Genomic DNA, 16,092 nt, shown 5'->3' on the forward strand with positions numbered 1-16,092 from the left:
CGCAGGCACAGGACTCACCAGGCTGGGAAGACATGCAGGAGGCCTGATTCTGGGCGCAGGCACAGGATTCCCCCGGCTGGGGAGACATGTAGGAGGCCTGGCTCTGGGCGCAGGCACAGGACTCACCCGGCTGGGGAGACATGCAGGAGGCCTGGCTCTGGGCGCAGGCACAGGACTCACCAGGCTGGGAAGACATGCAGGAGGCCTGGTTCTGGGCACAGGCACAGGATTCCCCCGGCTGGGGAGACATGCAGGAGGCCTGGCTCTGGGCGTAGGCACAGGACAGACCGGGTCCTGAAGACGCACTGGAGGTCTAGAGCGCACGGCCTGCACAACCCGTCCTGGCTCGATGCCCACTCTAGCATGGCTCTTGCGGGGGGCTGGCCTATAGCGCACCGGGCTATGCACGCGCACTGGAGACACCGTGCGCTTCACAGCATAACACGGTGCCTTACCTGTACCACGCTGCCTGCCGTAAGCACGGGGAGTTGGCCCAGAATTCCTTCCTGGTTCCGCCACACTCCCCGTGTGCCCCCCCCCCAAAAAATGTTTGGGGCTGCCTCTCGTGCCTCCTTGCCAGCCGTGTTCCCTCATACCGTTGCCGTTGTTCCTTCTTTCCTGCTGCCTCCGCTCTTCTAAGTGCCTCTACCTGTTCCCATGGGAGGCGATCCCTTCCGACCAGGATCTCTTCCCAAGTGTACGATCCCTTGCCGTCCAGGATGTCCTCCCATGTCCAGTCCTTTCTCTCCCTGGTCCAGGATCCTTGCTCCTCCTGGGCACGCTGCTTGGTCCTTCTTTGGTGGGATCTTCTGTCACGATCGTCTAAAGGAGTAGACCAAGGCGCAGTGTGCTTAGAGTTCCACATGTTTAATAAATATGAAAACTCACCAAAGCAATACAGACGAAGCGTGACGTTCTGGGCTGCTCACAGGCAGCTACACATACACAAGATCCCACAAAGCACAGGTGGGAAAAGGCTGCCTAAGTATGATTCCTAATCAGAGACAACGATAGACAGCTGCCTCTGATTAGGAACCCTACTCGGCACAAAACAAAGAAATACAAAAACATAGAAAAAGAAACATAGAACGCCCACCCAATGTAACACCCTGGCCTAACCAAAATAAAGAACAAAAAACCCCTCTCTATATATCTCCAAGCACTGCTAAAAGACATGAGAACAGACAGAGAGAATCTGCAATAAAATGGGTAAGTTTGGATGAATTACATTCAGCTTAGTTTTATTCAGTGGTCTTTCAGTGTTGAATGTTCAAATGTTATTACACATAGTGCTAGCTACTGTATGTAGGCTTAGTCTATATCAGTAGCCATACTGACTATTAATCTCTATATATTAATTAATCTCCATGCGAAGTAGTGGAAAGGTCCCACTCCCACTCTGAAAGCAATTTCTGCATCAACCAAGACCTGGAACTGCAAGACCACCACTCTGCACCAGGTATGGGGGTCTCCGACTGCTCCTCCATTCGTGCCCTCTGACAGCCCCTCCATTCGTGCCAGCCGGTCTTGTCGTGGAGCACGACAAGACTGGAAGAATGTTCTCTGCATTTAAAAACGTATGCTTTGTGTGCTTGATGCTGACACCTGATTGCCTGATGACTTCCAGCTCATATTTCATACACCCTTAGAAAAAAGGTGCTATCTACAACCTAAAAGGGTTATTCTGTTGTCCCCCTTTTTCCCCCTGGTAGAACCCCTTTAGTTCCAGGTAGAACTCTATTGGGTTCATGTAGAACCAGTTCTGAAACCTTTTTTGCTAAACCCTAAATGGAAAACTCCCTTTTTTGCATAGCCAGAGCAGCTCAACCTGTCAGACAACTTTACAATGTTTTTACAGGAAGTAAATGAAACTCCAGCTCTCAGAGTAGCGTACCTTTTGTAGTATCATGACATAGCTCTCTTTGTCTGGTCAAGATTTGTCGAAGGTGAGTGAAAATATGGAAGAATTGGTGAATCTTCTTGTACATTTATTATTGGGAAACGGTGAATGTCCAGTGACATTATTTATTGTGACCTACTGTGCTGTGTTCGACTGCAGCCTAAATTATGTATCTTACTTTATGGATATTGAATGTAGTCTATCAAATTAAAAGTGATGGTTATGCCCTTATTTGTGTTTACTTATGGTTTATTTCCTTCAGCTATGATTTCCTTTGGTCTGTTAACAGCTGGGTCTGTGTTTGATAGATGTCTTGTTTGAAACCTGATATAAGAAGCACAGCCAGGTGCGAAGTTGTTGGTGAAGATGTGTTTCATTGTCAATGAGTTCTTGAAACACAGCACTCAAATATCCCTAGACAAAAACGATGCAAACAATGAGGATAATTTGATTTCCTGATAGAGTGCAAAATCATGACACAGCTTGGAATGCACCATGATTAGACTAGTCAAAAGCTTTACATTGAGAAGTTTAAATATATTCCATTCGATGGAAAAATAATCAGCAAATGTTATGACATCAGAAGCTTGGTTGACATCTGTGAATATCTGTGTTGTAGCCTACAAGGTTATGATTGATGTAAGTCAAGATGTAGGCCTACTTTGACAAAAATAGGCTTAGTGTTTCTAAAATCTCTTTCGATCTCTTAGAGTCCTGCATTAAACAGGCTCATAATTAACAAGTTACCTGAGCAATTTTTCTAGCTATTATGATGACTGCACAAGAATGCCTGAAGGAAATGTATAACCAGCTACTTTGCTGCCACATAATAGTCCTACCCCAACGTAGCATATACAGTTGAAGTCGGAAGTTTACATACACTTAGGTTGGAGTCATTAAAACTCGTTTTTCAACCACTCCACAAATTTCTTGTTAACAAACTATAGTTTTGGCAAGTCGGTTAGGACATCTACTTTGTGCATGACACATGTAATTTTTCCAACAATTGTTTACAGACAGATTATTTCACTTATAATTCACTGTATCACAATTCCAGTGGGCCAGAAGTTTACATACACTAAGTTGACTGTGCCTTTAACAAGCTTGGAAAAATCCAGAAAATTATGTCATGGCTTTAAAAGCTTCTGATAGGCTAATTGAAATAATTTACATAATTTGAGTCAATTGGAGGTGTACCTGTGGATGTAGTTCAAGGCCTACATTCAAACTCAGTGCCTTGTTGCTTGACTTTATGGGAAAATAAAAAGAAATCAGCCAAGACCTCAGAAAAAAATTGCAGATCTCCACAAGTTTGGTTTATCCTTGGGAGCAATTTCCAAACTCCTGAATGTACCACGTTTATCTGTATAAACCATAGTACGCAAGTATAAACACCATGGGACCACGCAGCCATCATACCGCTCAGGAAGGAGACGCGTTCTGTCTCCTAGAGATGAACATACTTTGGTGCGAAAAGTGCAAATCAATCCCAGAAGAACAGCAAAGGACCTTATGATGATGCTGGAGGAAACAGGTACAAAAGTACCTATATCCACAGTAAAACAAGTCCTATATCGACATAAGCTGAGAGGCTGCTCAGCAAGGAGAAGCCACTGCTCTAAACCCGCCATAAAAAAAACAGACTACAGTTTGCAACTGCACATGGGGACAAAGATCGTAACTTTTTGGAGAAATGTCCCCTGGTCTGATGAAACAAAAATATAACTGTTTGGCCATAATGACCATCGTTATGTTTGGAGGAAAAAGGGGGAGGCTTGCAAGCCGAAGAACACCATCCCAACCGTGAAGCATGGGGGTGGCAGCATCATGTTGTGGGGGTGCTTTGCTGCAGGAGGGACTGGTGCACTTCACAAAATAGATGGCATCATGAGGAAAGAAAATTATGTGGATACATTGATGCAACATCTCAAGACATCAGTCAGGAAGTTAAAGCTTGGTCGCAAATAGGTCTTCCAAATGGACAATGACCCCAAGCATACTTCCAAAGTTGTGGCAAAATGGCTTAAGCACAACAAAGTCAAGGTATTGGAGTGGCCATCACAAAGCCCTGACCTCAATCCCATAGAACATTTGTGGGCAGAACTGAAAAAGTGTGTGTGAGCAAGGAGGCCTACAAGCCTGACTCAGTTACACCAGCTCTGTCAGGAGGAATGGGCCTTAATTCATCCAACTTATTGTGGGAAGCTTGTGGAAGGCTACCCAAAACGTTTGACCCAAGTTAAACAATTTAAAGGCAATGCTACCAAATGCTAATTGAGTGTATGTAAACTTCTGACCCACTGGGAATGTGATGAAAGAAATAAAAGCTGAAATAAATCATTCTCTCTCCTATTATTCTGACATTTCACATTCTTAAAATAAAGTGGTGATCCTAATTGACCTAAGACAGGGAATTTTTACTAGGATTAAATGTCAGGAATTGTGAAAAACTGAGTTTAAATATATTTGGCTAAGGTGTATGTAAACTTCCGACTTCAACTGTACATGTAGGTATGGTTAAAGTGACTATGTATATATGATAAACAGGCATAAAAGAGGGGTTGGCAGGTGGTGGGTGGCTGGACACAGTGCAGGTAGTCCGGGTAGCCAATGTGCGGGGACACCGGTTAAGTTAAGTGACATAGTTAAGTGACTATGCATATATGATAAACAGAGAGTAGCAGCAGCGTAAGAGAGGGGTTGGGGGAAGCACAATGAAAATAGTCTGGGTAGCCATTTGATTACCTGTTGATTACCTGGATCAACAGTAATTCATGTTACTGGCTTGTATCCTAAAAAAATCTAGTTGTGTTTAGCTGCATAACACAATTACATTACTTGTTTACCCATATGTGATGTTGATGAATGTCAGCTCTTTTGATGTATAAGCTTCAGTAACAAAAGAACACCATTGTTTTATTAACACTTTAAACAGGTAGTTTGTAAATGTGTAAAATGTGTTTGTTTTGGGTCCAAACTGATTAGTTAACTTTTGTAAATTAGACAGAAAGGATTTTCTTCTGTATAACTGATCATGGCATACCACTTACCACTCAGCTTCCGGCAACTTTGATGTAAGGCTTGATCACACTTGTTCTACACTTGTTCTACTACTTCTATCCATCACGCCGATTGTTGCTTATCCATTGTTCAAAAGATATATCAATGTAATTACACCCAACACAATGTTGAAAAACAGAATGCATGCATCCCACTACTAGATCACATAACTAGACGCGGTGGTGGAAAAAGTACCCAATTGTCATACTTGAGTAAAAGTAAAGATACCTTAATAGAAAATGACTCAATAAAAGTGACAGTCACCCAGTAAAATAGTACTTGAGTAAAAGTCTAAAAGTATTTGGTTTTAAACATACTTAAGTGTCAAAAGTAAATGTAATTGCTAAAATATACAAAAGTAAAAGTTTAAATCATTTCAAATTACGTATATTAAGCAAACCAGATGGCACCATTTTTTTTTACTGATAGCCAGGGGCACACTCCAACACTCAGACATAATTTACATAAAAAGCATTTGTGTTTAGTGAGTCCGCCAGATCAGAGGCAATATGGATGACCATGGATGTTCTCTTTGATACTGTGCCTGATTTCGACCATTTTCATGTCCTGCTAATCATTCAAAATGTAACGAGTACTTTTGGGTGTCAGAGAAAATGTATGGAGTAAAAAGTACATTATTTTCTTTGGGAATATAGTGAAGTGAAAGTAAAAGTTGTCAAAAATATAAATAGTAAAGCTGTCACCAATGTAATGGAAAAAAGTGAAACCTGCAACAGGGACTCTAACCAGGGCTCATACGTGGCAAAGTGAGCTCTAAAGGTCGTTGCCATCAAAGCCTAGTAGGCCTCAGTGCAGAGGCAGCAGGCCTACAATGCTGGCATATGTCTTGTTACAATAGCCTAAGCATATAACATGATTGACACTAGCATAATAATCATCATGAAACAGCCTTGGAAGTGCCATAAGTGTAAGCCAACATAATGTATTATTTTACCATGAACCTGTTTAACTGCATTGATATGGCTTAATTGATCATAGTCCATACTTGTTATAGTTGCAAATACCATGCAGTTGCTAGGGGAATATAAACCAAACTGATTTATTTTGCAGGTCTTCTGTTTCCCCACATTTATTGATTAATTAATTTCCCATCATGAAAATGTATCCCCATTCCCCAATTAAATACCTTCATCAATACCACAAAAAAAACTGACAAATACAGCTTTCTATTCCAATCTGGCAACCCTTATAAAATCCGACATAGAACCAGTATCCCAAAGTATTAAATGAAAACAAGCATGGAAAACAGCATTGGCATTAATAATAAAAATAAATAAACGTAAGGCTATTATTATATAATAGCTATTTAGGTGACAACCTAGTTGATGAACAATACTGGGTTGTTAACACATTGTTTTTTAGTGTACATAAATGTGTGACAAAAAAGGAAGGTTTTTATTTAACTAGGCAAGTCAGTTTAAGAACAAATTCTTATTTACAATGACGGATTTTTACCTTGTCAGCTCGGGGATTCAATCAAGCAACCTTTCAGTTACTGGCCCAATGCTCTAACCACTAGGCTACCATTGCCCAAAATGCATTGCTCAAATAACCTTCTAAAAATTGTTCCAAACTTTTCCCCCCCAAAAAATATTTTCCTACAAATGAAGTTGCACAAAATGGTGTGTATTTTCACACCAATTAATCCACACAAAAACGCACAGAATCTACTGATATACTTTTTGTACATATTTGCACGAATTGAGAGTGAGATTTTTTTTATAGTTTACAACACAGTAAATATTTGGGACAATCATCACTATTATAGCCTGATCAGTAACTTACAATCACTTGTATCATCGAGGTGATAAGGTGTTAAAATCAAAAGTGATCGCTGCCTGTCAAGGTATAGGCTATATCAGGGGCAGTTCAGCAATATATGTATAAATAGGAGATCAGCCATTTGACCTTCAAGATTTTTCCTCCACCCTGACTAGCTAAGTTAGTTGATGTAGAGAGAATTATTATTTTTTTTTTAAATGTATGAAATGTATGAAATTGTATAAAATGTATGCATTCACTACTGTAAGTCGCTCTGGATAAGAGCGTCTGCTAAATGACTAAAATGTAAATGTAAATGTAGAGCTATTCTGCTTAGGTTTAGACTATCATTCAACAATAAAATAGGTAGCCTAATACCATGCCCAAACCGGGTGCGTGCGTGCGTCCACGTGCGCCATCGCGCACAAATTCATTTTGTCCCCCCACACCAACGCGATCACAACACGCAGGTTGAAATATTAAAACATACTCTGAACCAATTATATTAATTTGGGGACAGGTCAAAAAGCATTAAACATTTATGGCAGTTTAGCTAGCTAGCTTGCCGATGCTAGTTCATTTGTCCTATTTAGCTAGCTTGCTGTTGATAGCTAAAAAAACTCAATGTTGAGTTCTTATTTTACCTGAAATGCACAAGGTCCTCTACTCAGAAAATTAATCCACACAAAAAACGGTCAACCAAATTGTTTCTAGTCATCTCTCCTCCTTCCAGGCTTTTTCTTCTTTGGACTTTTTATGGCGATTGGCATCTAACTTTCAAAGTATTACCATGACGACCGACCAACCTGAGTTCATCTTTCAATCACCCATGTGGGTATAACCAATGAGGAGATGGCACGTGCGTATCTGCTTCTATAAACCAATGAGGAGATGGGAGAGGCAGGACTTGCTCCGCGTTCAGCGTCACAAATAGAACCGACTTATATTTTAGTGCTTGGCAACTCAGACGCTCTTTGGCGCGTCGAGTAGTGTGGGTGCAATGATTGAATAACATGTAAGTGTACATTTATTTTGCAACGATCGCGCATGCGAAGCGAGTGGTGTGGTCAGCATGTAAGCCTAAGTTTTATCAGCGTTCAACATTCCAATGTCATGCCATTAGACATAGGCTAATGAGTTTAGGCTACAAGCACATTCTGTAGGCCTAGTTCAGTAGCCATACCGGCTAAAGAGAACCCGATAAAAAGGTGTTGTTTTCTTTAGTCGGTATAGCTTTCTACATCAGCTGCCTGGATGCACCATTTTGATTTTGCTTTTGTGTCTTTAACCTTCAGGTTTGGAATCTATCCAGTAATCCCAGGCAGAGAGGAAAAGAGTGAATGATGGCGGCGGCCCAACCTGTAAGTCTGGAAGAATAAGAAGAATAGAGCAGAAATTTGAAAAAGGAAAACAAAGGAGAGCAGGATGGACAAGTTCTGTCTTTAAGGGAAATTTGGTTCCTCTTAAGAGGGGCCTATACCAGATTTTGTAACTCAAACAGGCCTCCCAGGTTGCATTTTTTTTTTACATTCAACATCGTAGTACAGGATCACCTTGTGTGTATCTGTGCAATGTTCATATGAAGGGAAGAATTCCTTTCTTACTCTAGGGCCTAGTTTTTCAAAAGTTATCCATCTGGATTTTGCCTATCCAATAGGATTAAATGCATAGCAACAGAATGAATTGAACAGAGAATCATTGACTTGAATGGGGACTCCCATTTTATTTTTATGCATTTAATCCGACAGCAGAAATCCGGATAGATAACTTCTGAAAAACTGGGCCTAGGTGATTCCTCCGATAAGTTCCTGTGGTCAACTGGCAGGGCAAAAATGACTATACCAACACTTCCAAAAGCAATGGGCTTTTAAACAGCACTTGGGTCATTCTACCAATTCGGTGCCTTTTGATATGTATAACTTCTCTTCACTTTTGATTTCACCTCATTTTCACATTCTATCACATGTTCAATTCATAAAAATAAAAAAAATCCCAATTTAAGAAGTTATAAATTAAGTCCCAAATAAAGTAACAGGGTTGACGATCATCTAAAATCAGCCATAAATCTACTTGTGGCAGGGGAAATGGAAGCTTGTTGTGTGCGACAGGGAGACAAAATTGAATGCAACCTTCACCCCAAAAAATAATAAATAAACATTAAATCTATTCTGGGTAACAATCTATTCCGAGAATAAATCACTTTTCTCCCGGGTAACATTAGATCAAAGCTCTAATCAAATCCAAACATAGGCCTATTTATATGCTTTATAATGTCCCGCCAAAACCGGGACGTGTCACTCAAAAGCATTATAAAGCGTATAAATAGGCCTATGTTTGGATTTGATTAGAGCTTTGATCTAAAATTCAAGCCTTTGATCTAAAATTAGAGCTCTACATTAAAGACATTTAATGAGACCAAGTCCAAAAAAGCTCAAATCATTGTGCAGTTATCCAATACATAAAGTATATGATACAGGCTACTGCGCATTATGCATGACAGAAAAACATAAATAGATAGATGTAGTTCGCTATATGCTCTGTTGGGTAAATAAATGAAACTAGCTCCAGTAGGCTAATCTTTTTGAGTGTGAACTGTATGACTGTACTGTATTGTATTATACTATATTATATAAACTGGAATTATGCACATCGTTCAAACCATGATAAAGCAGGGAGAGAACATATGATTCTGGTGCAGAACATGCGTCCTACAAAGTATAGGCTAGAGAATTTGATTAGAATTTTGAAATATAACAGGGCCTATTTGTATAATTAGTAGACTGAAGCATATACAGTGTATTTGGAAAGTATTCAGACCCCTTGACTTTTTCCACATTGTGTTACATTACAGCCTTATTCTTTCTTCGGGGTGGCAGGTAGCCTAGCGGTTAAAGTGTTGGGTCAGTAACCGAAAGGTTGCTAGATCGAATCCCCGAGCTGACAAGGTAAAACATCTGTTGTTCTGCCCCTGAACAAGGCAGTTAACCGACTGTTCCTAGGTTGTCATTGTAAATAACAATTTCATCTTAACTGACTTGCCTGGTTAAAAAAAAAAATCTAAAATGGATTACATTGTTTCTTTCCCTCATCAATCTACAGATAATATCCCATATTGACAAAGCAAAAACTGTTTTTAGACATTTTAAAAACTATCACACTCACATAAGTATTCAGACCCTTTACTAATTACTTTGTTGAGGCACCTTTGGCAGCGATTACAGCCTCGAGTCTTCTTGGGTATGATGCTACAAGCTTGGCACAGCTGTATTTGGGGAGTTTCTCTCATTCTTCTCTGCAGATCCTCTCAAGCTCTGTCAGGTTGGATGGGAAGCGTTGCTGCACAGCTATTTTCAGGTCTTTCCAGAGATGTTCGATCGGGTTCAATTCCGGGTTCTGGCTGGCCCACTCAAGTTCATTCAGAGACTTGTCCCAAAGCCACTCCTGCATTGTCTTGGCTGGGTGCTTAGGGTCATTGTCCTGTTGGAAGGTGAACCTTTCCCCCAGTATGAGGTCCTGAGTGCTCTGGAAAAGATTTTCATCAAGGATCTCTCTGTACTTTGCTCCATTCATTTTTCCCTTGATCCTGACTAGTCTTCCAGTCCCTGCCATTGAAAAAAAAACACAGAATTATGCTGCCACCACCATGCTTCACTGTAGGAATGGTGCGTGGTTTCCTCCAGACGTGACGCTTGGCATTCAGGCCAAAGAGTTTTATGAGACCATTGAATCTTGTTTCTCATGGTCTGAGTCCTTTAGGTGCCTTTTGGCAAACTCCAAGAGGGCTGTCATGTGCCTATTACTGAGGTCTGGCCACACTAACATAAAGGCCTGATTGGTGGAGTGCTGCAGAGATAGTTGTCCTGGTGGAAGATTCTCCCATCTCCACAGAGGAACTCTGGAGCTCTGCCAGAGTGACCATTGGTTTCTTGGTCACCTCCCTGACGAAGGCCCTTCTCCCCCAATTGCTCAGTTTGGCCGGGCGGCTAGCTCTAGGAAGAGCCTTGAGGGGCTCAAAAGTAATTGGAAAAACAAACATAATCATAAATGAAATTGTGAGTTTTAATACTTGGTTGCAAATCCTTTGCAGTCAATGACTGCCTGAAGTCTGGAACCCATAGACATCACCAGATGCTGTGTTTTGATGGATTCTGTTAAAATGTAACATGTTTCAAGTTAAACTGTAGTTTATTTGTATCCTGTTTAGCACAAGATTACTGTGAGTATTAATGGAGTTTAGTCCATGAAACTGTTTGTATGCTAATTTAGAAAGGTTGAACGAATCAGATAAGAGGAAATTGCCTAGGATCAGAGAGCAGGGTCAGGCCCAGAACAGAAGATGGAGGGGTGTGATTCTGACATCTAGCTAAACAAAGAGAGGACCATGGACATTCCACAGGGGAAAGGAGGGAAACTCATTGGGGGCATAAAATGTATAGCTGGGGAGGTGACGCCTACAAGGGAAAAGTATAACATGTGTTGTGAACTTTCTAAATGTATGCACTCAGCTCACTGTATCCTTGGTATTAAACACTTGAAACTTCTCTTGAGCTTTTGGTCTCAATTCCTTATTGCAAAGAGGTTGCAAAAGCATTTTTCTTTTTTAACAATTTCTTCCCTGGTGAGGCTCTGCCAGGCCTTTACTGCGGGCGTCTACAGTTCCTGCTTATTCTTGGGGCGTTTATCCTTCAGTTTTGCCTTCAGCAAGTGAAATGCATGCTCAATTGGATTCAGGTCAGGTGATTGACTTGGACATTGCAGAACATTCCACTTCTTTGCCTTAAAAAAGTATTGGGTTGCTTTCGCATTGTCTACCTGCACTGTGAAGCTCCGTCCAATGAGTTTTGAAGCATTTGGCTGAATCTGAGCAGATAATATAGCCCTAAACACTTCAGAATTCATCCTGCTGCTTTTTTCAGCAGTCACATCATCAATAAATACAAGGGAACCAGTTCCATTGGCATCCACATATGCCTACGCCATAACACTACCTACACCATGATTCACAGATGAGGTGGTATGCTTCGGATCATGAGCAGTTCCTTCCCTTCTCCATGCTCTTCTCTTCCCATCATTCTGGTACAAGTTGATCTTTGTCTCATCTGCCCACCTTTTTCTTCACCAGGGAAATAATTATTCTGTCATCCACCACAGCTGTTTTCCGTGGTCTTCCAGGCCTTTTGGGGTTCCTGAGCTCACCTGTGCTTTCCACAGCTGTTTTCTGTGGTCTTCCAGGCCTTTTGGTGTTCCTGAGCTCACCAGTGCATTCTTTCTTTTTAAGAATGTACCAAATAGTTGATAAGGCCACACCTAATGTTTTTGTTATCTCTCTGATGGGTTTGTTTAGATTTTTCAGCCTAATGACGGCTTGCATCACTGGCAGTGACAGCACTTTGGACTTCATATTGAGGGTTAACAGCAACAGATTCCAAATGCAAATGCCACACTTGAAATCAACTCTAGACCTTGTATCTGCTTACTTATAAATGAACTATTGAGGGAATAACACACACCTGGCATGGAACAGCTGAGCAGCCAATTGTCCAATTACTTTTTGTCCCTTAAGAAGGGGGGACCACATATAAAAAGTGCTGTAATTCCTACACCGTTCACCCGATTTGGATGTAAATACTCTCAAATTAAAGCTGCACTTTCAGCTAATTTTCATTATTTAATGTCAACTCCAATATCCTGTGGTAGACAGCTAAAATAATAAAAACTTGGTCAATGTCCAAATATTTATGGACCTGACTGTATATATGAAACACCGGAAAATAAATTTTTTGACTGCACTGGGCCTTTAAAAAATGTCTAGCCTGTCTATCTATGGGTAACAGGGTTGACCTTTTATGCTCAAACCACTCAGTTTTCCACCACAAACACCAGAAAACAGCATACCTGCTTTAACACTATGATTTGACTATTACACTGAACAAAAATATTAAATGTAACATGAAACAATTCACAGATATAAGGAAATCAGTCCATTTAAATATTTTCATTAGACCGTAATCTATGGATTTTACTTGACTTTGAATGCAGACATGCATTGTTGATCACAGATAACTTAAAACAATAGGTAGGGGTGTGGATCAGAAAAACAGTCAGTATCTGGTGTGACCACCATTTACCTCATGCAGCGCATAAATCTGTGGCATTGTGTTTGACAAAACTGTACATTTTAAAGGGGTATTTTATAGTCCCCAGCACAAGGTGCAACTCTGTAATGATTATGCTGTTTGGAGTCTCTGACAATTTTATGGGCTTTCCTCTGACACCATCTATTGTATAGGTCCTGGATGGCAGGGAGCTTGGCCCCAGTGATGTTCTGGGCCATTCGCACTACCCTCTGTAGCGCCTTACAGTCAGAGGCCGAGCAGTTGCCATACCAGGCGGTGATGCAACCGGTCAGGATGCTCTCGATGGTGCAGCTGTAGAACCTTTTGAGGATCTGGGGTCCCATGCCAAATCTTTTCAGTCTCCAGAGGGGGAAAAGGTTATGTCGTACCCTCATACAACTGTCTTGGTATGTTTGGACCATGATAGTTCGTTGGTGATGTGGACACCTCCACTACAGCCCCGTCGATTTTAATAGGGGCCTGTTCGGCCTGCCTTTTCCTGTAGTCCACAATCAGCTCCGATGTCTTGCTCACATTGAGGGAGAGGTTGTTGTCCTGGTACCACACTGCCAGTTCTCTGACCTCCTCCCTATAGGCCGTCTCATTGTTGTCAGTGATCAGGCCTACCACTGTTTTGTTGTCAGCAAACTTAATGATGGTGTTGGAGTTGGGCTTGGCCACGCAGTCATGGTATTGAACAGGGAATACAGGCGGGGACTAAGTACACACCCCTGAGGGACCCCAGTGTTAAGGATCAGTGTGGCAGACATGTTGTTGCCTACTCTTACCACCTGGGGGCAGCCCGTCAGGAAGTCCAGGATCCAGTTGCAGAGGGAGGTGTTTAGTCCCAGAGTCCTTAGCTTAGTGATGAGCTTTGTGGATACTATGGTGTTGAGCTGTAGTCAATGATCAGCATTTTCACATAGGTGTTCCTTTTGTCCAAGTGAGAAAGGGCAGTGTGGAGTGTGATTGAGATTGCGTCATCTGTGGATCTGTTGGGGCGGTATGTGAATTGGAGTGGGTCTAGGGTGTCCGGGAGGATACTATTGATGTGAGCCATGACCAGCCTTTCAAAGCACTTCATGGCTACTGACGTGAGTGCCACGGGGTGGTAATCATTTAGGCAGGATACCTATGCTTCCTTGGGCACAGGGACTATGGTGGTCTGCTTGAAACATGCAGGTATTACAGACTCGGTCAGGGAGAGGTTGAAAATGTCAGTGAAGACACTTGACAGTTGTTCCACCCATCCTTTGAGTACATGTCCTGGTAATCCGTCTGGCCCAGCGGATTTGTGAATGTTGACCTGTTTAACCTCTAGCGGAACACCTGCTCCAATATCCAATGATAGGCGTGGCGCGAATTACAAATTCCTCAAAAATACAAAAACTTCAATTTTTCAAATATATGACTATTTCACAGCATTTTAAAGACAAGACTCTCCTTTATCTAAGCACACTGTCCGATTTCAAAAAGGCTTTACAGCGAAAGCAAAACATTACATTATGTCAGCAGAGTACCCAGCCAGAAATAATCAGACACCCATTTTTCAAGCTAGCATATAATGTCACAAAAACCCAGAAGACAGCTAAATGCAGCACTAACCTTTGATGATCTTCATCAGATGACACACCTAGGACATTATGTTATACAATACATGCATGTTTTGTTCAATCAAGTTCATATTTATATCAAAAAACAGCTTTTTACATTAGCATGTGATGTTCAGAACTAGCATACCCCCCCGCAAACTTCCGGGGAATTTACTAACAATTTACTAAATTACTCACGATAAACGTTCACAAAAAGCATAACAATTATTTTAAGAATTATAGATACAGAACTCCTCTATGCACTCGATATGTCCGATTTTAAAATAGCTTTTTGGTGAAAGCACATTTTGCAATATTCTAAGTACATAGCCCAGCCATCACAGGCTAGCTATTTAGACACCCGGCAAGTTTAGCCTTCACCAAAATCAGATTTACTATAACAAAAATGTTATTACCTTTGTTGTCTTCGTCAGAATGCACTCCCAGGACTGCTACTTCAATAACAAATGTTGGTTTGGTCCCAAATAATCCATCGTTATATCCGAATAGCGGCGTTTTGTTCGTGCGTCCCAGAAACTATCCGAAATGGTAAATCAGGGTCGTGCGCATGGCGCAATTCGTGACAAAACATTTCTAAATATTCCATTACCGTACTTCGAAGCATGCCAACCGCTGTTTAAAATCAATTTTTATGCAATTTATCTCGTAAAAAAGAGATAATATTCCGACCAGGAATCTCCTTTTCGGCAAACAGAGGAAAAATCACAAAGACGGGGGCGGCCAGGGCACGCACCTAAGCCCACAGTCCCTTGATCGGCCACTTGAGAAAGGCGATAATGTGTTTCAGCCTGGGGCTGGGATGACGACATTCAGGTTTTTCCCGGGCTCTGAGCGCCCATGGAAGACGTAGGAAGTGTCACGTTAGAGCAGAGATCTTTTGTAAAAGATAGAGATGGCAAAGAAGTTCAAGAAATGGTCAGACAGGCCACTTCCTGTAAAGGAATCTCTCAGGTTTTGACCTGCCATTTGAGTTCTGTTATACTCACAGACACCATTCAAACAGTTTTAGAAACTTTGGAATGTTTTCTATCCAAAGCCAATAATTATATGCATATTCTAGTTACTGGGCAGGAGTAGTAACCAGATTAAATCGGGTACGTTTTTTATCCAGCCGTGAAAATACTGCCCCCTAGCCATAATAGGTTAAATGTTTTGTTCACTTCGAATACCGAGAGCGTTATCACACAGTCATCCAGAACAGCTGGTGTTCTTGTGCATGCTTCAGTGTTGCTTGCCTCGAAGCGAGCATAAAAGGCGTTTAGCCTGTCTGGTAGGCTCGCGTCACTGGGCAGTTTGCATCTGGGTTTCCCTTTGTAGTCCATAATAGTTTTCAATCCCTGCCACATCCGACGAGCGTCAGAGCCGGTGTAGTAGGATTCAATCTTAATCCTGTATTGACGCTTTGCTTGTTTGATGGTTCGTCTGAAGGCATAGTAGGATTTCTTATAAGCATCCTGATTAGTCTCCCGCTCCTTGAAAGCGGCAGCTCCAGCCTTTAGCTCGATGCGGATGTTGCCTGTAATCCATGGCTTCTGGTTGGGATATGTACGTACAGCCACTGTGGGGACGACGACGTCGATGCATTTATTGATGAAGCCGATGACTGAGGTGGTGTACTCCT

General features: G+C 41.6%; 1 protein-coding gene across 1 annotated transcript in view; it reads left to right on the plus strand.

Moving 5' to 3' along the window:
* The first annotated feature begins 1,859 nt into the window (after positions 1–1,859).
* LOC106577785 (tyrosine-protein kinase SRK3) overlaps positions 1,860–16,092 on the plus strand; it is a 43,463-nt gene continuing 29,230 nt past the window's right edge. The window contains exons 1-2 of the mRNA XM_014156128.3: positions 1,860–1,946; positions 8,038–8,103. Of these exons, the coding sequence (XP_014011603.3) occupies positions 8,083–8,103 (21 nt within the window). The 5' untranslated portion in view covers positions 1,860–1,946; positions 8,038–8,082. The remainder of the gene's footprint in view (positions 1,947–8,037; positions 8,104–16,092) is intronic.

Source organism: Salmo salar, chromosome 18, assembly GCF_965601325.2.
Source record: "Salmo salar chromosome 18, fSalSal1, whole genome shotgun sequence".
NCBI lineage: Eukaryota > Metazoa > Chordata > Actinopteri > Salmoniformes > Salmonidae > Salmo > Salmo salar.